We start from the raw sequence: 27,832 nt of genomic DNA on the forward strand, positions 1-27,832 counted from the left end.
CTCACATCATATCATATCCATTACTGTCTGATCTCCTCACATCACATCATATCCATTACTGTCTGATCTCCTCACATCACATCATATCCATTACTGTCTGATCTTCTCACATCACATCATATCCATTACTGTCTGATCTCCTCACATCACATCATATCCATTACTGTCTGATCTTCTCACATCATATATCCATTACTGTCTGATCTCCTCACATCATATCCATTACTGTCTGATCTTCTCACATCATATCATATCCATTACTGTCTGATCTCCTCACATCATATCATATCCATTACTGTCTGATCTACTCACATCATATCATATCCATGACTGTCTGATCTCCTCACATCACATCATCTCCATTACCGTCTGATCTCCTCACATCAGATCATATCCATTACTGTCTGACTGATCTCCTCACATCACAGCATATCCATTACTGTCTGATCTCCTCACATCACATCATATCCATTACTGTCTGACTGATCTCCTCACATCACATCATATCCGTTACTGTCCGATCTTCTCATATCACATCATATCCATTACTGTCTGACTGATCTCCTCACATCATATCATATCCATTACTGTCTGATCTCCTCACATCACATCATATCCATTACCGTCTGATCTTCTCACATCATATCATATCCATTACTGTCTGATCTTCTCACATCATATCATATCCATTACTGTCAGATCTCCTCACATCACATCATATCCATTACTGTCTGATCTTCTCACATCATATATCCATTACTGTCTGATCTCCTCACATCACATCATATCCAATACTGTCTGATCTTCTCACATCATATCATATCCATTACTGTCAGATCTCCTCACATCACATCATATCCATTTCCGTCTGATCTCCTCACATCGTATCATATCCATTACTGTCTGATCCCCTCACATCACATAATATCCATTACTGTCTGATCTTCTCACATCACATCATATCCATTACTGTCTGATTCCCTCACATCACATCATATCCATTACTGTCTGATCTTCTCACATCACATCATATCCATTACTGTCTAATCTCCTCACATCACATCATATCCATTACTGTCTGATCTCCTCACATCACATCATATCCATTACTGTCTGATCTTCTCACATCACATCATATCCATTACTGTCTGATCTCCACACATCACATCATATCCATTACTGTCTGATCTTCTCACATCATATATCCATTATTGTCTGATCTCCTCACATCACATCATATCCATTACTGTCTGATCTTCTCACATCATATCATATCCATTACTGTCTGATCTCCTCACATCATATCATATCCATTACTGTCTGATCTACTCACATCATATCATATCCATGACTGTCTGATCTCCTCACATCACATCATCTCCATTACCGTCTGATCTCCTCACATCAGATCATATCCATTACTGTCTGACTGATCTCCTCACATCACAGCATATCCATTACTGTCTGATCTCCTCACATCACATCATATCCATTACTGTCTGACTGATCTCCTCACATCACATCATATCCGTTACTGTCCGATCTTCTCATATCACATCATATCCATTACTGTCTGACTGATCTCCTCACATCACATCATATCCATTACTGTCTGATCTCCTCACATCACATCATATCCATTACCGTCTGATCTTCTCACATCATATCATCCATTACTGTCTGATCTTCTCACATTTCATATCATATCCATTACTGTCAGATCTCCTCACATCACATCATATCCATTACCGTCTGATCTTCTCACATCGTTTCATATCTATTACTGTCTGATCTCCTCACATCGTATCATATCCATTACTGTCTGATCTTCTCACATCACATCATATCCGTTACTGTCTGATCTCCTCACATCACATCATATCCGTTACTGTCCGATCTTCTCACATCACATCATATCCATTACTGTCTGACTGATCTCCTCACATCACATCATATCCATTACTGTCTGATCTCCTCACATCACATCATATCCATTACCGTCTGATCTTCTCACATCGTATCATATCCATTACTGTCTGATCTTCTCACATCCATATCCATTACTGTCTGATCCACTCACATCACATCATATCCATACTGTCTGATCTTCTCACATCATATCATATCCATTACTGTCAGATCTCCTCACATCACATCATATCCATTACCGTCTGATCTTCTCACATCGTATCATATCTATTACTGTCTGATCTCCTCACATCATATCATATCCATGACTGTCTGATCTTCTCACATCGTATCATATCCATTACTGTCTGATCTCCTCACATCATATCATATCCATGACTGTCTGATCTTCTCACATCGTATCATATCCATTACTGTCTGATCCCCTCACATCACATCATATCCATTACTGTCTGATCTTCTCACATCACATCATATCCATTACTGTCTGATCTCCTCACATCATATCATATCCGTTACCGTCTGATCTCCTCACATCACATCATATCCATTACTGTCTGATCTTCTCACATCATATCATATCCATTACTGTCTGATCTCCTGACATCATATCATATCCATTAACGTCTGATCTCCTCACATCACATCATATCCATTACTGTCTGATCTACTCACATCATATCATATCCATGACTGTCTGATCTCCTCACATCACATCATATCCATTACCGTCTGATCTCCTCACATCAGATCATATCCATTACTGTCTGACTGATCTCCTCACATCACATCATATCCATTACTGTCTGATCTCCTCACATCACATCATATCTATTACTGTCTGACTGATCTCCTCACATCACATCATATCCATTACTGTCTGATCTCCTCACATCACATCATATCCATTACTGTCTCATCTCCTCACATCATATCATATCCATAACTGTCTGATCTTCTCACATCATATCATATCATTTACTGTCTGATCCACTCACATCACATCATATCCATTACTGTCTGATCTTCTCACATCATATATCCATTACTGTCTGATCTCCTCACATCACATCATATCCATTACTGTCTGATCTTCTCACATCATATATCCATTACTGTCTGATCTCCTCACATCACATCATATCCATTACTGTCTGATCTTCTCACATCATATCATATCCATTACTGTCAGATCTCCTCACATCACATCATATCCATTACCGTGTGATCTCCTCACATCGTATCATATCCATTACTGTCTGATCCCCTCACATCACATAATATCCATTACTGTCTGATCTTCTCACATCACATCATATCCATTACTGTCTGATTCCCTCACATCACATCATATCCATTACTGTCTGATCTTCTCACATCACATCATATCCATTACTGTCTGATCTCCTCACATCACATCATATCCATTACTGTCTGATCTCCTCACATCACATCATATCCATTACTGTCTGATCTTCTCACATCACATCATATCCATTACTGTCTGATCTCCTCACATCACATCATATCCATTACTGTCTGATCTTCTCACATCATATATCCATTACTGTCTGATCTCCTCACATCACATCATATCCATTACTGTCTGATCTTCTCACATCATATATCCATTACTGTCTGATCTCCTCACATCACATCATATCCATTACTGTCTGATCTTCTCACATCATATCATATCCATTACTGTCAGATCTCCTCACATCACATCAAATCCATTACCGTCTGATCTTCTCACATCGTATCATATCCATTACTGTCTGATCTCCTCACATCACATCATATCCATAACTGTCTGATCTTCTCACATAGTATCATATCCATTACTGTCTGATCTCCTCACATCGTATCATATCCATTACTGTCTGATCCCCTCACATCACATCACATCCATTACTGTCTGATCTTCTCACATCACATCATATCCATTACTGTCTGATCTCCTCACATCACATCATATCCATTACTGTCTGATCTTCTCAAATCATATATCCATTACTGTCTGATCTCCTCACATCACATCATATCCATTACTGTCTGATCTTCTCACATCATATCATATCCATTACTGTCTGATCTCCTCACATCATATCATATCCATTACTGTCTGATCTGCTCACATCATATCATATCCATGACTGTCTGATCTCCTCACATCACATCATCTCCATTACCGTCTGATCTCCTCACATCAGATCATATCCATTACTGTCTGACTGATCTTCTCACATCACATCATATCCGTTACTGTCTGATCTTCTCATATCACATCATATCCATTACTGTCTGATCTCCTCACATCAGATCATATCCATTACTGTCTGATCTCCTCACATCACATCATATCCATTACTGTCTGATCTCCTCACATCACATCATATCCATTACTGTCTGATCTTCTCACATCACATCATATCCATTACTGTTTGATCTCCTCACATCATATCCTATCCATTACTGTCTGATCTTCTCACATCACATTATATCCGTTACTGTCTGATCTCCTCACATCACATCATATCCGTTACTGTCCAATCTTCTCACAACACATCATATCCATTACTGTCTGACTGATCTCCTCACATCACATCATATCCATTACTGTCTGATCTCCTCACATCACATCATATCCATTACCGTCTGATCTTCTCACATCGTATCATATCCATTACCGTCAGATCTCCTCACATCACATCATATCCATTACCGTCTGATCTTCTCACATCGTATCATATCTATTACTGTCTGATCTCCTCACATCATATCATATCCATGACTGTCTGATCTTCTCACATCGTATCATATGCATTACTGTCTGATCTCCTCACATCATATCATATCCATGACTGTCTGATCTTCTCACATCGTATCATATCCATTACTGTCTGATCCCCTCACATCACATCATATCCATTACTGTCTGATCTTCTCACATCACATCATATCCATTACTGTCTGATCTCCTCACATCATATCATATCCGTTACTGTCTGATCTCCTCACATCACATCATATCCATTACTGTCTGTTCTTCTCACATCATATCATATCCATTACTGTCTGATCGCGTGACATCATATCATATCCATTAACGTCTGATCTCCTCACATCACATCATATCCATTACTGTCTGATCTACTCACATCATATCATATCCATGACTGTCTGATCTCCTCACATCACATCATATCCATTACCGTCTGATCTCCTCACATCAGATCATATCCATTACTGTCTGACTGATCTCCTCACATCACATCATATCCATTACTGTCTGATCTCCTCACATCACATCATATCTATTACTGTCTGACTGATCTCCTCACATCACATCATATCCATTACTGTCTGATCTCCTCACATCACATCATATCCATTACTGTCTCATCTCCTCACATCATATCATATCCATAACTGTCTGATCTTCTCACATCATATCATATCCATTACTGTCTGATCCACTCACATCACATCATATCCATTACTGTCTGATCTTCTCACATCATATATCCATTACTGTCTGATCTCCTTACATCACATCATATCCATTACTGTCTGATCTTCTCACATCATATCATATCCATTACTGTCAGATCTCCTCACATCACATCATATCCATTTCCGTCTGATCTCCTCACATCGTATCATATCCATTACTGTCTGATCCCCTCACATCACATAATATCCATTACTGTCTGATCTTCTCACATCACATCATATCCATTACTGTCTGATTCCCTCACATCACATCATATCCATTACTGTCTGATCTTCTCACCTCACATCATATCCATTACTGTCTGATCTCCTCACATCACATCATATCCATTACTGTCTGATCTCCTCACATCACATCATATCCATTACTGTCTGATCTTCTCACATCACATCATATCCATTACTGTCTGATCTCCTCACATCACATCATATCCATTACTGTCTGATCTTCTCACATCATATATCCATTACTGTCTGATCTCCTCACATCACATCATATCCATTACTGTCTGATCTTCTCACATCATATCATATCCATTACTGTCAGATCTCCTCACATCACATCATATCCATTTCCGTCTGATCTACTCACATCGTATCATATCCATGACTGTCTGATCCCCTCACATCACATAATATCCATTACTGTCTGATCTTCTCACATCACATCATATCCATTACTGTCTGATTCCCTCACATCACATCATATCCATTACTGTCTGATCTTCTCACATCACATCATATCCATTACTGTCTGATCTCCTCACATCACATCATATCCATTACTGTCTGATCTCCTCACATCACATCATATCCATTACTGTCTGATCTTCTCACATCACATCATATCCATTACTGTCTGATCTCCTCACATCACATCATATCCATTACTGTCTGATCTTCTCACATCATATATCCATTACTGTCTGATCTCCTCACATCACATCATATCCATTACTGTCTGATCTTCTCACATCACAACATATCCATTACTGTCTGATCTCCTCACATCACATCATATCCATTACTGTCTGATCTTCTCACATCATATATCCATTACTGTCTGATCTCCTCACATCACATCATATCCATTACTGTCTGATCTTCTCACATCATATATCCATTACTGTCTGATCTCCTCACATCACATCATATCCATTACTGTCTGATCTTCTCACATCATATCATATCCATTACTGTCAGATCTCCTCACATCACATCAAATCCATTACCGTCTGATCTTCTCACATCGTATCATATCCATTACTGTCTGATCTCCTCACATCACATCATATCCATAACTGTCTGATCTTCTCACATAGTATCATATCCATTACTGTCTGATCTCCTCACATCGTATCATATCCATTACTGTCTGATCCCCTCACATCACATAATATCCATTACTGTCTGATCTTCTCACATCACATCATATCCATTACTGTCTGATCCCCTCACATCACATCACATCCATTACTGTCTGATCTTCTCACATCACATCATATCCATTACTGTCTGATCTCCTCACATCACATCATATCCATTACTGTCTGATCTTCTCAAATCATATATCCATTACTGTCTGATCTCCTCACATCACATCATATCCATTACTGTCTGATCTTCTCACATCATATCATATCCATTACTGTCTGATCTCCTCACATCATATCATATCCATTACTGTCTGATCTACTCACATCATATCATATCCATGACTGTCTGATCTCCTCACATCACATCATCTCCATTACCGTCTGATCTCCTCACATCAGATCATATCCATTACTGTCTGACTGATCTTCTCACATCACATCATATCCGTTACTGTCTGATCTTCTCATATCACATCATATCCATTACTGTCTGATCTCCTCACATCAGATCATATCCATTACTGTCTGATCTCCTCACATCACATCATATCCATTACTGTCTGATCTCCTCACATCACATCATATCCATTACTGTCTGATCTTCTCACATCACATCATATCCATTACTGTTTGATCTCCTCACATCATATCCTATCCATTACTGTCTGATCTTCTCACATCACATTATATCCGTTACTGTCTGATCTCCTCACATCACATCATATCCGTTACTGTCCGATCTTCTCACATCACATCATATCCATTACTGTCTGACTGATCTCCTCACATCACATCATATCCATTACTGTCTGATCTCCTCACATCACATCATATCCATTACCGTCTGATCTTCTCACATCGTATCATATCCATTACCGTCAGATCTCCTCACATCACATCATATCCATTACCGTCTGATCTTCTCACATTGTATCATATCTATTACTGTCTGATCTCCTCACATCATATCATATCCATGACTGTCTGATCTTCTCACATCGTATCATATGCATTACTGTCTGATCTCCTCACATCATATCATATCCATGACTGTCTGATCTTCTCACATCGTATCATATCCATTACTGTCTGATCCCCTCACATCACATCATATCCATTACTGTCTGATCTTCTCACATCACATCATATCCATTACTGTCTGATCTCCTCACATCATATCATATCCGTTACTGTCTGATCTCCTCACATCACATCATATCCATTACTGTCTGTTCTTCTCACATCATATCATATCCATTACTGTCTGATCGCGTGACATCATATCATATCCATTAACGTCTGATCTCCTCACATCACATCATATCCATTACTGTCTGATCTACTCACATCATATCATATCCATGACTGTCTGATCTCCTCACATCACATCATATCCATTACCGTCTGATCTCCTCACATCAGATCATATCCATTACTGTCTGACTGATCTCCTCACATCACATCATATCCATTACTGTCTGATCTCCTCACATCACATCATATCTATTACTGTCTGACTGATCTCCTCACATCACATCATATCCATTACTGTCTGATCTCCTCACATCACATCATATCCATTACTGTCTCATCTCCTCACATCATATCATATCCATAACTGTCTGATCTTCTCACATCATATCATATCCATTACTGTCTGATCCACTCACATCACATCATATCCATTACTGTCTGATCTTCTCACATCATATATCCATTACTGTCTGATCTCCTCACATCACATCATATCCATTACTGTCTGATCTTCTCACATCATATCATATCCATTACTGTCAGATCTCCTCACATCACATCATATCCATTTCCGTCTGATCTCCTCACATCGTATCATATCCATTACTGTCTGATCCCCTCACATCACATAATATCCATTACTGTCTGATCTTCTCACATCACATCATATCCATTACTGTCTGATTCCCTCACATCACATCATATCCATTACTGTCTGATCTTCTCACATCACATCATATCCATTACTGTCTGATCTCCTCACATCACATCATATCCATTACTGTCTGATCTCCTCACATCACATCATATCCATTACTGTCTGATCTTCTCACATCACATCATATCCATTACTGTCTGATCTCCTCACATCACATCATATCCATTACTGTCTGATCTTCTCACATCATATATCCATTACTGTCTGATCTCCTCACATCACATCATATCCATTACTGTCTGATCTTCTCACATCATATCATATCCATTACTGTCAGATCTCCTCACATCACATCATATCCATTTCCGTCTGATCTACTCACATCGTATCATATCCATGACTGTCTGATCCCCTCACATCACATAATATCCATTACTGTCTGATCTTCTCACATCACATCATATCCATTACTGTCTGATTCCCTCACATCACATCATATCCATTACTGTCTGATCTTCTCACATCACATCATATCCATTACTGTCTGATCTCCTCACATCACATCATATCCATTACTGTCTGATCTCCTCACATCACATCATATCCATTACTGTCTGATCTTCTCACATCACATCATATCCATTACTGTCTGATCTCCTCACATCACATCATATCCATTACTGTCTGATCTTCTCACATCATATATCCATTACTGTCTGATCTCCTCACATCACATCATATCCATTACTGTCTGATCTTCTCACATCATATCATATCCATTACTGTCTGATCTCCTCACATCATATCATATCCATTACTGTCTGATCTACTCACATCATATCATATCCATGACTGTCTGATCTCCTCACATCACATCATCTCCATTACCGTCTGATCTCCTCACATCAGATCATATCCATTACTGTCTGACTGATCTCCTCACATCACAGCATATCCATTACTGTCTGATCTCCTCACATCACATCATATCCATTACTGTCTGACTGATCTCCTCACATCACATCATATCCGTTACTGTCCGATCTTCTCATATCACATCATATCCATTACTGTCTGACTGATCTCCTCACATCACATCATATCCATTTCTGTCTGATCTCCTCACATCACATCATATCCATTACCGTCTGATCTTCTCACATCATATCATATCCATTACTGTCTGATCTTCTCACATCATATCATATCCATTACTGTCAGATCTCCTCACATCACATCATATCCATTACCGTCTGATCTTCTCACATCGTTTCATATCTATTACTGTCTGATCTCCTCACATCATATCATATCCATTAACGTCTGATCTCCTCACATCACATCATATCCATTACTGTCTGATCTACTCACATCATATCATATCCATGACTGTCTGATCCCCTCACATCACATCATATCCATTACCGTCTATCTCCTCACATCAGATCATATCCATTACTGTCTGACTGATCTCCTCACATCACATCATATCCATTACTGTCTGATCTTCTCACATCGTATCATATCCATTACTGTCTGATCTTCTCACATCACATCATATTCATTACTGTCTGATCTTCTCACATCACATCATATCCATTACTGTCTGATCTACTCACATCATATCATATCCATGACTGTCTGATCTCCTCACATCACATCATATCCATTACCGTCTGATCTCCTCACATCAGATCATATCCATTACTGTCTGACTGATCTCCTCACATCACATCATATCCATTACTGTCTGATCTCCTCACATCACATCATATCCATTACTGTCTGACTGATCTCCTCACATCACATCATATCCATTACTGTCTGATCTCCTCACATCACATCATATCCATTACTGTCTCATCTCCTCACATCATATCATATCCATAACTGTCTGATCTTCTCACATCATCTCATATCCATTACTGTCTGATCCACTCACATCACATCATATCCATTACTGTCTGATCTTCTCACATCATATATCCATTACTGTCTGATCTCCTCACATCACATCATATCCATTACTGTCTGATCTTCTCACATCATATATCCATTACTGTCTGATCTCCTCACATCACATCATATCCATTACTGTCTGATCTTCTCACATCATATCATATCCATTACTGTCAGATCTCCTCACATCGTATCATATCCATTACTGTCTGATCCCCTCACATCACATAATATCCATTACTGTCTGATCTTCTCACATCACATCATATCCATTACTGTCTGATTCCCTCACATCACATCATATCCATTACTGTCTGATCTCCTCACATCACATCATATCCATTACTGTCTGATCTTCTCACATCACATCATATCCATTACTGTCTGATCTCCTCACATCACATCATATCCATTACTGTCTGATCTTCTCACATCATATATCCATTACTGTCTGATCTCCTCACATCACATCATATCCATTACTGTCTGATCTTCTCACATCATATCATATCCATTACTGTCTGATCTCCTCACATCATATCATATCCATTACTGTCTGATCTACTCACATCATATCATATCCATGACTGTCTGATCTCCTCACATCACATCATCTCCATTACCGTCTGATCTCCTCACATCAGATCATATCCATTACTGTCTGACTGATCTCCTCACATCACAGCATATCCATTACTGTCTGATCTCCTCACATCACATCATATCCATTACTGCCTGACTGATCTCCTCACATCACATCATATCCATTACTGTCTGATCTCCTCACATCACATCATATCCATTACTGTCTCATCTCCTCACATCACATCATATCCGTTACTGTCTGATCTCCTCACATCAGATCATATCCATTACTGTCTGATCTCCTCACATCACATCGTATCTGTTACTGTCTGATCTCCTCACATCACATCATATCCATTACTGTCTGATCTTCTCACATCACATCATATCCATTACTGTCTGATCTCCTCACATCATATCCTATCCATTACTGTCTGATCTTCTCACATCACATCATATCCGTTACTGTCTGATCTCCTCACATCACATCATATCCGTTACTGTCCGATCTTCTCACATCACATCATATCCATTACTGTCTGACTGATCTCCTCACATCACATCATATCCATTACTGTCTGATCTCCTCACATCACATCATATCCATTACCGTCTGATCTTCTCACATCATATCATATCCATTACTGTCTGATCTTCTCACATCATATCATATCCATTACTGTCAGATCTCCTCACATCACATCATATCCATTACCGTCTGATCTTCTCACATCGTTTCATATCTATTACTGTCTGATCTCCTCACATCATATCATATCCATGACTGTCTGATCTTCTCACATCGTATCATATCCATGACTGTCTGATCTTCTCACATCGTATCATATCCATTACTGTCTGTTCTCCTCACATCGTATCATATCCATTACTGTCTGATCCCCTCACATCACATCATATCCATTACAGTCTGATCTTCTCACATCACATCATATCCATTACTGTCTGATCTCCTCACATCATATCATATCCGTTACTGTCTGATCTCCTCACATCACATCATATCCATTACTGTCTGATCTTCTCACATCATATCATATCCACTACTGTCTGATCTCCTGACATCATATCATATCCATTAACGTCTGATCTCCTCACATCACATCATATCCATTACTGTCTGATCTACTCACATCATATCATATCCATGACTGTCTGATCTCCTCACATCACATCATATCCATTACCGTCTATCTCCTCACATCAGATCATATCCATTACTGTCTGACTGATCTCCTCACATCACATCATATCCATTACTGTCTGATCTTCTCACATCACATCATATCCATTACTGTCTGATCTTCTCACATCGTATCATATCCATTGCTGTCTGATCTCCTCACATCACATCATATCCATTACTGTCTGATCTTCTCACATCGTATCATATCCATTACTGTCTGATCTTCTCACATCACATCATATTCATTACTGTCTGATCTTCTCACATCACATCATATCCATTACTGTCTGATCTACTCACATCATATCATATCCATGACTGTCTGATCTCCTCACATCACATCATATCCATTACCGTCTGATCTCCTCACATCAGATCATATCCATTACTGTCTGACTGATCTCCTCACATCACATCATATCCATTACTGTCTGATCTCCTCACATCACATCATATCCATTACTGTCTGACTGATCTCCTCACATCACATCATATCCATTACTGTCTGATCTCCTCACATCACATCATATCCATTACTGTCTCATCTCCTCACATCATATCATATCCATAACTGTCTGATCTTCTCACATCATATCATATCCATTACTGTCTGATCCACTCACATCACATCATATCCATTACTGTCTGATGTTCTCACATCATATATCCATTACTGTCTGATCTCCTCACATCACATCATATCCATTACTGTCTGATCTTCTCACATCATATATCCATTACTGTCTGATCTCCTCACATCATATCATATCCATTACTGTCTGATCTTCTCACATCATATCATATCCATTACTGTCAGATCTCCTCACATCGTATCATATCCATTACTGTCTGATCCCCTCACATCACATAATATCCATTACTGTCTGATCTTCTCACATCACATCATATCCATTACTGTCTGATTCCCTCACATCACATCATATCCATTACTGTCTGATCTTCTCACATCACATCATATCCATTACTGTCTGATCTCCTCACATCACATCATATCCATTACTGTCTGATCTCCTCACATCACATCATATCCATTACTGTCTGATCTCCTCACATCACATCATATCCATTACTGTCTGATCTTCTCACATCATATATCCATTACTGTCTGATCTCCTCACATCACATCATATCCATTACTGTCTGATCTTCTCACATCATATCATATCCATTACTGTCTGATCTCCTCACATCATATCATATCCATTACTGTCTGATCTACTCACATCATATCATATCCATGACTGTCTGATCTCCTCACATCACATCATCTCCATTACCGTCTGATCTCCTCACATCAGATCATATCCATTACTGTCTGACTGATCTCCTCACATCACAGCATATCCATTACTGTCTGATCTCCTCACATCACATCATATCCATTACTGCCTGACTGATCTCCTCACATCACATCATATCCATTACTGTCTGATCTCCTCACATCACATCATATCCATTACTGTCTCATCTCCTCACATCATATCATATCCATTACTGTCTGATCTTCTCACATCATATAATATCCATTACTGTCTGATCTCCTCACATCACATCGTATCTGTTACTGTCTGATCTCCTCACATCACATCATATCCATTACTGTCTGATCTTCTCACATCACATCATATCCATTACTGTCTGATCTCCTCACATCATATCCTATCCATTGCTGTCTGATCTTCTCACATCACATCATATCCGTTACTGTCTGATCTCCTCACATCACATCATATCCGTTACTGTCCGATCTTCTCACATCACATCATATCCATTACTGTCTGACTGATCTCCTCACATCACATCATATCCATTACTGTCTGATCTCCTCACATCACATCATATCCATTACCGTCTGATCTTCTCACATCATATCATATCCATTACTGTCTGATCTTCTCACATCATATCATATCCATTAACGTCTGATCTCCTCACATCACATCATATCCATTACTGTCTGATCTACTCACATCATATCATATCCATGACTGTCTGATCTCCTCACATCACATCATATCCATTACCGTCTATCTCCTCACATCAGATCATATCCATTACTGTCTGACTGATCTCCTCACATCACATCATATCCATTACTGTCTGATCTCCTCACATCACATCATATCCATTACTGTCTGACTGATCTCCTCACATCACATCATATCCATTATTGTCTGATCTCCTCACATCACATCATATCCATTACTGTCTCATCTCCTCACATCATATCATATCCATTACTGTCTGATCTTCTCACATCATATAATATCCATTACTGCTGATCTTCTCACATCACATCATATCCATTACTGTCTGGTCTTCTCACATCACATCATATCCATTACTGTCTGATCTCCTCACATCATATCATATCCATTACTGTCTGATCTTCTCACATCACATCATATCCATTACTGTCTGATCTTCTCACATCGTATCATATCCATTGCTGTCTGATCTTCTCACATCGTATCATATCCATTGCTGTCTGATCTTCTCACATCGTATCATATCCATTACTGTCTGATCTTCTCACATCGTATCATATCCATTACTGTCTGATCTTCTCACATCACATCATATCCATTACTGTCTGATCTTCTCACATCACATCATATCCATTACTGTCTGATCTTCTCACATCACATCATATCCGTTAACGTCTGATTTGGTGGACTGCTCAAGTTCAAGGTTATTGCAATATAACTGTACAAACAAACAAACGAAACACGATCCTCCAGACCACAGTGCACCCACAATGCATATGAAACAAAGTATTACCATTAATAAGTTAATAAATATTGTGGCTCTCTGGGGGCAGGGAGGTGGGGTCGACAGCCCCACCCTAGCATTCCAAGTGGCCAGCGTTACTTAAATTAAAGGCATCCGTTAGTCTTGCAAGACCATGGATCTGCACCTGGAAAGTCTTCGCTCTCCAGGGCGCAGGCCTGGGCAAGGTTGTATGGAACACCAGCAGTTGCCTATGCTCAAGTCTCCCCTCTCCACAACACCGATGTTGTCCAAGGGAAGGGCATTAGGACCCAGCTTGGCACCAGTGTTGTCGCAGGGCAATGTGTGATTAAGTGCCTTGCTCAAGGACACAACACGTTGCCTCGGCTGGGGCTCAAACTTCAGGTCGCTAGTCCAATGCCTTAACCACTTGGCCACGTGCCCACTTACTTACTGTTCTTGTTTTAAAATGCTATTGTGGGATTATGGTGGGATGTTGAAGTTCATTTATTGTTACAATTTAGCTCGGGTTATACAGTCATGTGTATTTGTAAGGCACCCTGACTGTAACCGGGGTGTGTAATAATCCCCTCCCCTATCTATATGTGACTGGGGGGAAGGGTATAGGGTATCTCCCTGGGTCCTAGTGCCCAGTCAGGTTTTTCTACTTGTCGCAATAAAAACGTCAGTTGAGATAAACAAGGTGTTCTCGTCTGGCATTGTGGAGCGACAATATAATTCAAAATGTGTGTAGTGTATAGCACAGGTAAACAGTAAATCCACTCACAATATAAAGACTATAGTGAACTGTTAGGTCAGAAGAAAAGATCATCGGCTGCAGTTTACCATCACTGCCGGACTTGTATGTGTCCAGGACAAGGAAAAAGACAGGAAAAGTCATTGTGGACACAATGCACCCTGCAAACTGCCTCTTCCAAAAGCTCCCTTCTGGAAAGTTCTACAGGGCTATTAAAACAAAAACCGCACCATCTTAAAAGTTTATTTCTCCAGACAGTTCATCTGATCAACTGTTGTAGTTGACACCCCACCCCCTCTATCCAATCTCCTGCCTTCTCCCCATATCCCTTCATGCCCTGACCAAGCAAGAATCTATCAACCTCTACTTTAAATATACATAAAGACTTGGCCTCCACAGCTGCCTGTGGCAAAGAATTCCACAGATTCACCACTCTCTGGCTAAAGAAATTCCCCCTCATTTCCATTCTAAAAGAACGTCCCTCTATTCTGAGACTGTGTCCTTTGTTCGTAGACTCTCCCACCATGGGAAACATCCACCCTGTCAAGGCCTTTTGCCATCCTTCTGAATTCTAGTGAATACAGGCCCAGAGCCATCAGACGCTCTTCAAATGACAAGCCTGTGGCAAAATTTCCACAGGTTCACCACTCTCTGGCTGAAGAAATTCCTCCTCATCTATGTTGTAAAAGGAGACTCCTGTAGTTTCAGGCTGTGTTCTCCACCATAAGAAACATCTTCTACACATCCACTCTGCCTTTCATCATTCGATAGGATTCAATGAGGTTACTCCTCATTCTTCTGAATTTCAGAGACCTCATCCTCAATGACTGACTCCAACATCTTCCCAACCACGCAACCACTGAGATTAGACTAACTGGCCAATAGTTTCCTTTCTTCTGCCTCTCTCCCTTCTTGAAGAATGGAGTAACATTTGCAATGTTCCTGTCTTCAGGAACCATTACAGAATCCAGTGGTTCTTGAACGATGATTACTAATGCCTCCACAAACTCTTCAGCCACCTCTTTCAGAACCCTGGAGTGTACATCATCGGCTCCAGGTGACCTATCTACCTTCAGACCTTTTAGTTTCCCAAGAACCTACTCGCTAATTATGGCAACTTCACACAACCCATGACCCCTGATACCCGGAACTTCCACCATAGTGTCTTTCACAGTGAAGACTGATGCAAAACAGTTATTCAATTCATCCACCATTTCATTGTCCCTCACTACTAACTCTCCAGCATTGTTTTCCAGTAGCCCAATATCCACTCTCACATCTCTTTTAATCTTTCCAACAACATGCTTCTTTCAATTTTGTATGGATTACAGCTCAGCAAAACATGCTGGACTGTCTCTGGACTACCACAGTCACATAATCCAGTTGGATGTTTTCCTATTATCTTTAAATAATAGTTTAGCCCACAATTCCCCAACCTATGTCTTGTAAATTTCACCATATCTCTATATCTTAAAAGGTAACAGTCTGAGACCTTTTTAACTAGTGGGTGACTAGAAAAATAATGCCTGCCCCTTAATTCATTTTTCCAATCCTCCTGCCATTTCTTCTCTATACCTTTTTTAATCCTGCTTCTCAATTCTGGTCTGCCTAGGGGAACTCTAATTTCTACTTGCCTGCTCTGTGACGCAGGGTTAACGGCAGGATTCTTAGCAGTGTGGAGGCAGAGAGATCATGATGTCCGTGTTCATAGATCCCACAAAGTTGACAGGGTTATTAAGAAGCTTAATGATGTGATTGCCTTCATTAGTCAGGAGACTGAGTTCAAGAGACGTGAGATAATGTTGCAGCTCTGTAAAACCTTGGTTAGACCACACCATACTTGTTGCTGCCTTCAGGTAGAAGGTACAGGAGCCTCAGGACTCACACCACCAGGTTCAGGGACAGTTACTACCTCCCAACCATCAGGCTCTTGAACACAAGAGAATAGATACACTCGTTCTGTTGAGATGTTCCCACAACCAATGATCTCACATCTCATTGTGTTCAGTTCTGGCTGCCTCATGAAAGGAAGGATGTGGAAGCTTTGGAGATGGGTGCAGAGGAGATTTGCCAGGATTAGAGAGCATGCTTTTTGAGAACACGGTGAGTGAGTTAGGGCTTTTCTCTTGGAATGAGGGAGGATGAGAGGTGACTAGATGGTAAAAGACATAGACGGATTAGACAGCCAGAGACTTTTCCCCAGAGTGGCATAATTATAAAGTGATTGGAGGGAAGTAGAGACATTTTATTTATACAGAGCAGTGGGTTGTGTGGTACCAATCCTCGCAGCGTGACACTCACCCTCTACAACCTCCCAGTGTAACCTTCCCTCTCTATACACCTCCAGTGTGACCCTCCCTCACTACACCCTCCCAGTGTGACCCTCCCTCTCTACACCCCTCCAGTGTGATCCTCCCTCCCTACACGCCCCACAGTGACCCTCCCTCCCTACACACCCCCACAGTGTGACCCTCCCTCTCTACACCCGCCCACAATGTAATCCTCCCTCACTACACCCTCCCAGTGTGACCCTCCCTCTCTACACCCCCCACAGTGTGACCCGCCCTCTCTACACCTTCCCAGTGTGACCCTCCCTCTCTACACCCTCCCAGTCTAACCCTCCCTCTCTACACCCTCCCACAGTGTGACCCTCCCTCTCTACACCCTCCCACAGTGTGACCCTCCCTCACTACACCCTCCCAGTGTGACCCTCCCTCTCTACACCCCTCCCAGTGTGACCCTCCCTCTCTAAACTCCTCCCAGTGTGACCCTCCTAGTGTGACCCTCCCTCTCTACACCCCTCCCAGTGTAACCCTCTCTCTCTCTACACCCTCCCAGTGTAACCCTCCCTCTCTACACCCTCCCAGTGTAACCCTCCCTCTCTACACCCTCCCACAGTGTAACCCTCCCTCACTACACCCTCCCAGTGTGACCCTCCCTCTCTACACCCCTCCAGTGTGGCCCTCCCTTTTGACTCCCCTCCCAGTGTGACCCTCCCTCTCTACACCCCCCCAGTGTGACTCTCCCTCCCTACACCCCCCACAGTGTGACCCTCCCTCTCTACACCCCTCCAGTGTGACCCGCCCTCTCTACACCCCTCCAGTGTGACCCACCCTCTCTACACCCACCCAGTATGACCCTCCCTCTCTACACCCCTCCAGTGTGGCCCTCCATTTTGACTCCCCTCCCATTGTGACCCTACCTCCCTACACCCCTCCACAGTGTGACCCTCCCTCTCAACACCCCTCCCAGTGTGACCCTCCCTCCCTACACCCCCCCACAGTGTGACCCTCCCTCTCTACACCCTCCCAGTGTGACCCCCCTCTCTAAACCCTCCCAGTGTGACCCGCCCTCTCTACACCTTCCCAGTGTGACCCTCCCTCTCTACACCCCTCCCAGTGTGACCTTCCCTCTCTACACCCCTCCCAGTGTAACCCTCCCTCTCTACACCCTCCCACAGTGTAACCCTCCCTCACTACACCCTCCCAGTGTGACCCTCCATCTCCACACCCCTCCAGTGTGGCCCTCCCTTCTGACTCCCCTCCCAGTGTGACCCTCCCTCTCTACACTCCTCCCAGTGTGACCCCCCTCTCTACACCCTCCCAGTGTGACCCGCCCTCTCTACACCTTCCCAGTGTGACCCTCCCTCTCTACACCCCTCCCAGTGTGACCTTCCCTCTCTACACCCTCCCACAGTGTAACCCTCCCTCACTACACCCTCCGTGTGACCCTCCCTCTCTACACCCCTCCCAGTGTAACCCTCCCTCTCTACACCCTCCCACAGTGTAACCCTCCCTCACTACACCCTCCCAGTGTGACCCTCCATCTCCACACCCCTCCAGTGTGGCCCTCCCTTTTGACTCCCCTCCCAGTGTGACCCTCCCTCTCTACACTCCTCCCAGTGTGACTCTCCCTCCCTACACCCCCCACAGTGTGACCCTCCCTCTCTACACCCTCCCACTGTGACCCCCCTCTGTACACCCCTCCAGTGTGACCCCCCTCTCTACACCCCTCCCAGTGTGACCTTCCCTCTCTACACCCCTCCCACTGTTACCCTCCCTCTCTACACCCCTCCAGTGTGACCCCCCTACACTCTCCCAGTGTGACCCGCCCTCTCTACACCCCTCCAGTGTGACCCCCTCTCTACACCCCTCCAGTGTGACCCCCTCTCTACACCCCTCCCAGTGTGACCTTCCCTCTCTACACCCCTCCAGTGTGACCCCCCCCTACACCCTCCCAGTGTGACCCTCCCTCTCTACACCCCTCCAGTGTGGCCCTCCCTTTTGACTCCCCTCCCAGTGTGACCCTACCTCCCTACACCCCCCCACAGTGTGACCCACCCTCTCTACACCCTCCCAGTGTGACCCCCCTCTCTACACCCTCCCAGTGTGACCCTCCCTCTCTACACCCCTCCCACTGTGACCCTCCCTCTCTACACCCCTCCAGTGTGACCCCCCTCTCTACACCCTCCCAGTGTGACCCTCCCTCTCTACACCCCTCCCACTGTGACCCTCCCTCTCTACACCCCTCCCACTGTTACCCTCCCTCTCTACACCCCTCCAGTGTGACCCCCCCTACACCCTCCCAGTGTGACCCTCCCTCTCTACACCCCTCCAGTGTGGCCCTCCCTTTTGACTCCCCTCCCAGTGTGACCCTACCTCCCTACACCCCCCCACAGTGTGACCCACCCTCTCTACACCCTCCCAGTGTGACCCCCCTCTCTACACCCTCCCAGTGTGACCCTCCCTCTCTACACCCCTCCCACTGTGACCCTCCCTCTCTACACCCCTCCAGTGTGACCCCCCTCTCTACACCCTCCCAATGTGACCCTCCCTCTCTACACCCCTCCCAGTGTGACCCTCTCTCTCTACACCCCTCCAGTGTGACCCCCCCTCTCTACACCCCTCTCACAGTGTGACCCTCCCTCTCTACACCCTCCCAATGTGACCCTCACTCTCTACACCCTCCCTCCCTACACCCCTCCCAGTGTGACCCCCCTCTCTACACCCCTCTCACAGTGTGACCCTCCCTCTCTACACCCTTCCAATGTGACCCTCACTCTCTACACCCTCCCAATGTGACCCTCCCTCTCTACACCCCTCCAGTGTGACCCCCCCCCCTCTACACCCTCTCACAGTGTGACCCTCCCTCCCCAGGACTGTCAACAGTAATTGTCTCTGGATTTTTCCCAGGCGTTGGATCAGGGAAGGCAGAGGGCCTGTCCACCACGGTGGGCGGACGAGCTGCCTTCATTGCTGCCCTGAGCCGTGTGGACATGAGGAATCCTCAGGCCAACAGTGACGTGTACCAGCGCTGGGCCGGGTCTGTCAGTCACAACCCTGTCATTATCAAACAGCAGGTCAGTGTCCACAATGTCCAGAGACGCTCGGAGAGTTTGTGTACACACACACACACACACACACAGGTACACACACACACTGACTCACACACACACACCGAGCGACAGGTATACATACACACACACTGACACACACACACACACACACACCCCGACTGACAGATACACATTCACACACACTGACTGACAGATACACACATACACACACTCACACATACAGACAGATACATACATTCGCACACACAGATACACACACACACACAGGGGTGTGGGACAAGGGTGGACCTCTCCTGTTGACCCCTGACCCCTGCCCTTTTCCTACAGCTGGCGCCGTTGGATGAGCTGGTGAAAGGGGTACCGTGTGCAGGGGTGAAGAGAGTTTTCCTGCGCCGGGCGCTGGCTGACTATGAAGCAGAGGTTAACCCGTGCCACTGCAGGCCCTGTTTCAACAACGGCCGTGCCCTGGTCATCGGCACCACCTGCCAGTGCTTCTGCCAACCCTACACGTTCGGGCCGTTGTGTCAGAGGGGGTCCCTGGCTCAGGAACGGGACAGAGGTAGGCCAAGCTTCAGTCCAGTTTATTGTCATTCAACCGTACACGTGTACACCGCCAAACGAAACAGCGTTCCTCCAGACCAAGCTGCACAACACAGTACCTATAACACATGAAGTAATATTACTACGAACATATTAACAGCTAATGAGGTGTGATATGACATAAATGTAACCGCATAACGTTGCTGCTGCTTTGTGCATGATGAGACCTGGGGAAGGAGCTGTTTCCATCCTGACAGTCCACGTCCTAGTGCTACAGTACCTCCTGCCTGATGGTGGGGGAAGAGATTGTGGGACGGGGGGGGTCAGATCACTGACACTGCAAAGGGCCCTCAACGTGCAGCACTCCTGATAAGTATCTCGGACGAGTGGAAAGGAGACCCCGATGATCGCTGGTCGGGATTTGCAGTCAGATGCCTTGCGTCTCCCACATCAAACAGTGACGTAGCTGCTCAGGCCATGGTTAAGATGGAAGGGGTGGTGCTGGAGGCTTCCTCACCTCAATCTCCTCAGGAAATGGAGATGCTGCTGTACTTTCTTGATTAACGAGGTGGTGCTGGGGGATCAGGTAAGATCACCAGTCACACGCACGCCCAGAAACCTGGTGCTCCCAACTCTACCCATGAGCATTTGACTGCACCTTCCCAAATTCCGGTCATCCCTTTGGTCTTGTCCATGATGAGACCCGGGCTGTGCTCGCTCCATTCTACCAGCCTCTCTACCGTCTCCCTGTACGTCATCTCCTACCCCCCCCTCCACGAACGTGGCCCATCACCCCTCATACTGAGCCCTGACCCCCTCACTGTCAGCCCAGAACCCTGACCCCTCACACTCCAGCCTCGGACCCTCACCCCGACCCCTCCCTAGACCTCTCTTCCTGAGCCTCACTGACCATTCACCCTGACCTCTCACACCTTCCCACCAACCCTACCTGACCCCTAACCCTTCACCCTGACCTCTGTTCCCTCATATTGAACCCTTCCCCCAACATCCCTGACCCAAATCCCTCAACCATGACCCTTCCTTCACCACCCAATTCTCTACCTCATTTTCAACTCTGACCACCTCCTCAGCCTTGACCTTCCCCCTACCCACAGCCCCAATCCTCCCCCTGCCTCTGACCCCTGAGCACCTCCTCAGCCTTGACCTTCCTCCCTACCCACAGCCCCAGCCCCTGCCCCCAGCCGTGACCGCTGGGCACCTCCTCAGCCTTGACCTTCCCCCCTACCCCCAGCCCCCACCCCTGGCCGTGACCCCTGAGCACCTCCTCAGCCTTGACCTTCCCCCCTACCCCCAGCCCCTGCCCCTGCCTCTGGCCGTGACCGCTGGGCTGACTGATAAACTCCTGTTGCAGGGACTGGAGTAGAGGGAGGCTGGAGCTGTTGGAGTGGATGGAGTGAGTGTCAGGGAGGGCAGCGACACCGATCCCGTAACTGCGACAACCCGGCACCAGGCCGCGGAGGGAGAGCGTGCGCGGGGCAGCACCAGCAGTCTGAGGCCTGTCCAGACTCCGAACTGGAGTATCTACGGTGAGACGTCTCCCGCGCACCCCCCCCACCCCACACTCCTCCTCTTCTCCTCTCAAACTCTCCTTCCCCCACTCCCCTCCTCCTTTCCCTCACTCTCCCTCCTTCTCCACTCACTCCTTTCTCCCCTCCTCTTTCCACTTTCCTCTCTTCCTCTACCCTCCATTGCCCCTTACTTTCTTGCCTCACGCTCCTCTCCTCCTTCCCCTCCCCGCCCCTTCCCCTCCTCCCTCCCCTTCCCCTTACTCCCTGCTGCCCTCTCTTCCCCCTCTACTTCACTCATGTTCCTATCCCCCCTCTCACTCCGCGAGGAAATCTCACAGCCCTCTGAGAGAAGACACTCCCTCCTCTCCGTGGCAGCAGGCTGTGACCCTGATTGTGACCCCGTGAGCGTGGTTCCATCTACGTGCCTCTGCTCTGTGCCACACTCCGCTCCACGGGAGGGAGGGGAGTGTTGGTGTACAGGGACATATCAAACAGTACAGCACAGAACGGGCCAAATAACTCAATTCAATCTCCCTTCAGAGACCTCCACTTTCTATCATCCATGTGTCTATCAAAGAGTTTCTTAAACGTCCCCTGATATGTCTGCCTCCACCTCCAGCTGTGGTAGCGTGTTCCATGCACCCACCATTCTCTGTTTAAAGAATTTACTTCTGACATCTCCTCTATTTTTCCACCAATCAGCTCAAAATTATGCCCCCTCCTGGGGAAAAGTCTCTGGCTGTCCACTCTATCAATGGCTCTGATCATCTTGTAGACCCCGCATCCTCCTTCATTCCAAAGAGAAAAACCCTATCTCACTCAACCTGTCCTCTTAGGACAGGCCCACAAACCTCTGAGTGAAGAAGTTTCCCCTCGTGTTCCCCTTAAACATTTCACCTTTCTCCCTTAACCCCTGACCTGTAGTTGTAGTCTCATCCAACCCCAGTGGAAAAAGCCTGCCCCCGTGTACTCTATACCCCTCATAGTTTTGTACAACTCTATCAAATCTCCTCTAATCTAGTCAATCGTTTCTCATTACTGAGGTCCTCCACTTCCAGCAACATCCTTGTAAATCTTTTCTCTGCCCTTTCAATCTTATTTACACCTTCCCTGTAGTTAGGTGACCAAAACTATAAACAATACACCGAATTTGGCCTCAACAAAGTGTTGTACCACTTCAACATCACATCCCCATCTCCTGTACTCAACACAAACAAGAGAAAGTCTGCAGATGCTGGAAATCCCACCAACACAGGACCTCATGAAGGGTCTCAGCATCTCGACTCTTTTCCGTAGATGCTGCCTGGCCTGCTGAGTTCCTCAGGCAACACGCTGTGTTTCCTGTACTCAATACTTTGATTGATGAAGCCAACATGCCAAAAGCATTCCTAGTGAACCTAACTACCTGTGACTCCACTTTCAATGAATTATGGATCTGTATTCCTAGATCCCCTTGTTCTACCACCTTACTCAGTGCCCTACCATTCACTGTGTAAGACCAACCCTGGCAAAACTTCACACTTGGCTCCATTAAATTCCATCTGCCATTTTCCCAGCTGGTCCAAATGCTGCTGCAAGCCAAGATAGCCTTCCTCGCTGTCTACTACAGCCCCAGTCTTGGTGTCATCTGCAAATTTGCTGATCCAGTTAATGACATTATTATCCAGATCATTGATAGAGATGACAAACAACAATGGACCCAGCACCGATCCCTGTGGCACTCCACTAGTCACAGGCCTCCAGTCAGAGAGGCAACCGTCTACTACCACTCTCTGGCTTCTCCCACAAAGCCAACGTCTAATCCAATTTACTACCTCATCCTGAATGCTGAGCAACTGAACCTTCTTGACCAGCTCCCAGACAGGACCCTGTCAAATTCCTGGCTTTAGGGCTCATGTAGACAACATCCACTGCCTTGTGTTCATCCACTTTCCTGCTAACTTCCTAGAAAACTCAAAAATTGTTTACACATGACCTACCACACACGGAACCATGCTGATCATGTCTATAGATACGATCCCTTACAAAATCTTCCAATAACTTTCCCACTACTGATGTCAGGCTCAGCGCTTTATAATTTCCTGGTTTATTTTTAGAGCCTTTCTTAAACAGTGGAACAACAATGGCCATCCCCCAATCCTCCAGCACCTTATTTACCGGAAAGGATGATTTAAGTATTTCTGCAAGGGGCCCTGACATTTCCGCACCTGCCTCCCACAGGGTCGAAGTGAACACACTGTCAGACCCTGGGGATCTCTCCACACTGATTATCCCCAAACACCTCCTCGCTGCTACTTTGCCTCACTTCCATAGACTCAGTGTCTCTTTTCAAAGTAAATACAGATGCAAACTATCCAGACAGAATCCTGGTAGATCTCCTCTGCAGGCCCTCTAAAACTTCCACATCCTTCCATGACGTGACCAAAACCAAACACAATATTGCAAGTGTCATTTAACCAGAATTTTATGAAGCTGCAACATTATTTCACCTTCAGCTCAATCCCCTGACCAATAAAGACCAACACACCATCTTAATGCCACGGACATTCCTGCCTGTGGCCATCAAACTTTACAACTCCTCCCTTGGAGGGTCAGACACCCTGAGCCAATAGGCTGGTGCTGGACTTATCTCATAATTTACTGGCATAATTTACATATTACTATTTAACTATTTATGGTTTTATTACTAATTAATTATTTATGGTGCAACTGTAATGAAAGTCAATTTCCTGCAGGATCAATAAAGTATGACTATGAGTATGACACTGACTATATAACCTTTTCAAATTGCGCGGCGTTTGAGGGCAGATTCCTGACCTGACACACTTCCCACAGCACGGTGGAGCCACACTGTTTCGAAGAGCAGGATGGTCCAATCAGAGGGTGTTCTGCACCTCCCCATCTGGAGAATGGGTTTGTTCAGGTACCTATTCAAATTTCACTGTCGACTCAACAACCGAATGTCCTTCCACAGGCCACAGACACTGTACCCCGTCACCGACTCCCTCCCCTTCCGCAGGCCACAGACACTGTACCCTGTCACCGACTCCCTCCTATTCCGCAGGCCACAGACACTGTGCCCCGTCACCGACTCCCTCCCATTCCGCAGGCCACAGACACTGTATCCCGTCACCGACTCCCTCCCATTCCACAGGCCACAGACACTGTACCCCGTCACCGACTCCCTCCTCTTCCACAGGCCACAGACACTGTACCCCGTCACCGACTCCCTCCCCTTCCGCAACCCGCAGACACCCTCTCCCTTTCTACAGCCCACACATCTTCCCTGTCACCAACCCTCTCTCCTTCCACAGCCCACGGACATTCTCCCATGTCACTAACTCTCTCTCCCGTTCCATACCCATGCAATCTCTCCCCCATCACAGACACTCTCTCCACCAAGTGAATCCCCTCCCACAGCCGACAAACACTCTCCCCAGCCACTCAATCCCCTCCCTCAGCCGACCCACGCTCTCCCCCATCAACTACTCTTCCCAAGCAGATAATTGTCGTTTCCTGCAGCACAGGCTCTGGGAGAGGCTGGTGGGAGGGAGGGAGGGAGGGCTTGTCTGGGAGCACGTGGGGTGGGGTTTTGACACTGGGACTGTCTTATCTTGACTGTAGGAAGCTCAGCGGGTTTATACCATGGGAACTCACGTTATGTACGCGTGCCACGCTGGCTACTACCTGTCAGGAGGTGATGGTGCGGTGAGGTGTGGGGAAGACCTACAGTGGGAACGCAATGAACTTCGCTGTTTGCGTGAGTGCGCTCCGCGGGCCGCCGCTTATTAACAATGAACTTCGCTGTTTGCGTGAGTGCGCTCTGCGGACCGCCGCTTGTTTACTTACTTTGAAGGTCACTTTTGATATTTATTTATTTAGAAATCGGCCCACACAACAACCCACCTATTTAACCCTAATCTAACCATTGGACAATTTACAATGACCAATTCACCTACTAACCCATCTGTCTTTGGACTGTGAGAGGAAACCGGAGCACGTGGAGGAAACTCAGGTATCCATGGGGGAACAGTGGCTTCGGCTCTCTAGTTAACGCCTCCAGTCCCAAGGCAGGTCAGTGTAAACTGGCCCTAGTGTGTGAGTGAGAAACGGAAACGGATGGAGGAGTTGTTGGCATATGGAGAGTGCTAGTATGGACTGACAGGCTGAAGGGCCTCTTGCAGGAGATATGTTGCACTGAGGTAGTCTCCCCTGAGGGCGATTGGTGGAATCGGGGCGGGTAGATGGCGGGGATGCGGAGTGGCTGGGTATGGACTCGATGGAATTAAGGGTTGCTACTGGCAGATGTATTGTTCTGACATCATCTCCCCTATTGCAGGGTGAGGGTCAGAATTGCGGCGGGGCGAGGTGAAGGTGGAAGGGAGGTGTTGGTGGGGGAGGGATGGAATTGGATTGAG

At 45.1% G+C, this 27,832-nt stretch overlaps 1 protein-coding gene across 1 annotated transcript; it reads left to right on the forward strand.

Annotated features, from left to right (window-relative positions):
- Positions 1-21,181: 21,181 nt before the first annotated feature.
- LOC140193052 (complement component C7-like) lies at positions 21,182-27,221 on the forward strand (the record flags this gene model as incomplete). The annotated part of the gene is made up of 5 exons (XM_072250496.1): positions 21,182-21,348; positions 21,673-21,904; positions 23,258-23,432; positions 26,250-26,337; positions 27,039-27,221. Coding segments are annotated over 5 exons (830 nt in total), but the record flags the coding sequence as incomplete, so codon positions are not given.
- Between the last annotated feature and the right edge of the window lie 611 nt (positions 27,222-27,832).

Source organism: Mobula birostris, unplaced genomic scaffold (genome assembly GCF_030028105.1).
Source record: "Mobula birostris isolate sMobBir1 unplaced genomic scaffold, sMobBir1.hap1 scaffold_3731, whole genome shotgun sequence".
NCBI lineage: Eukaryota > Metazoa > Chordata > Chondrichthyes > Myliobatiformes > Myliobatidae > Mobula > Mobula birostris.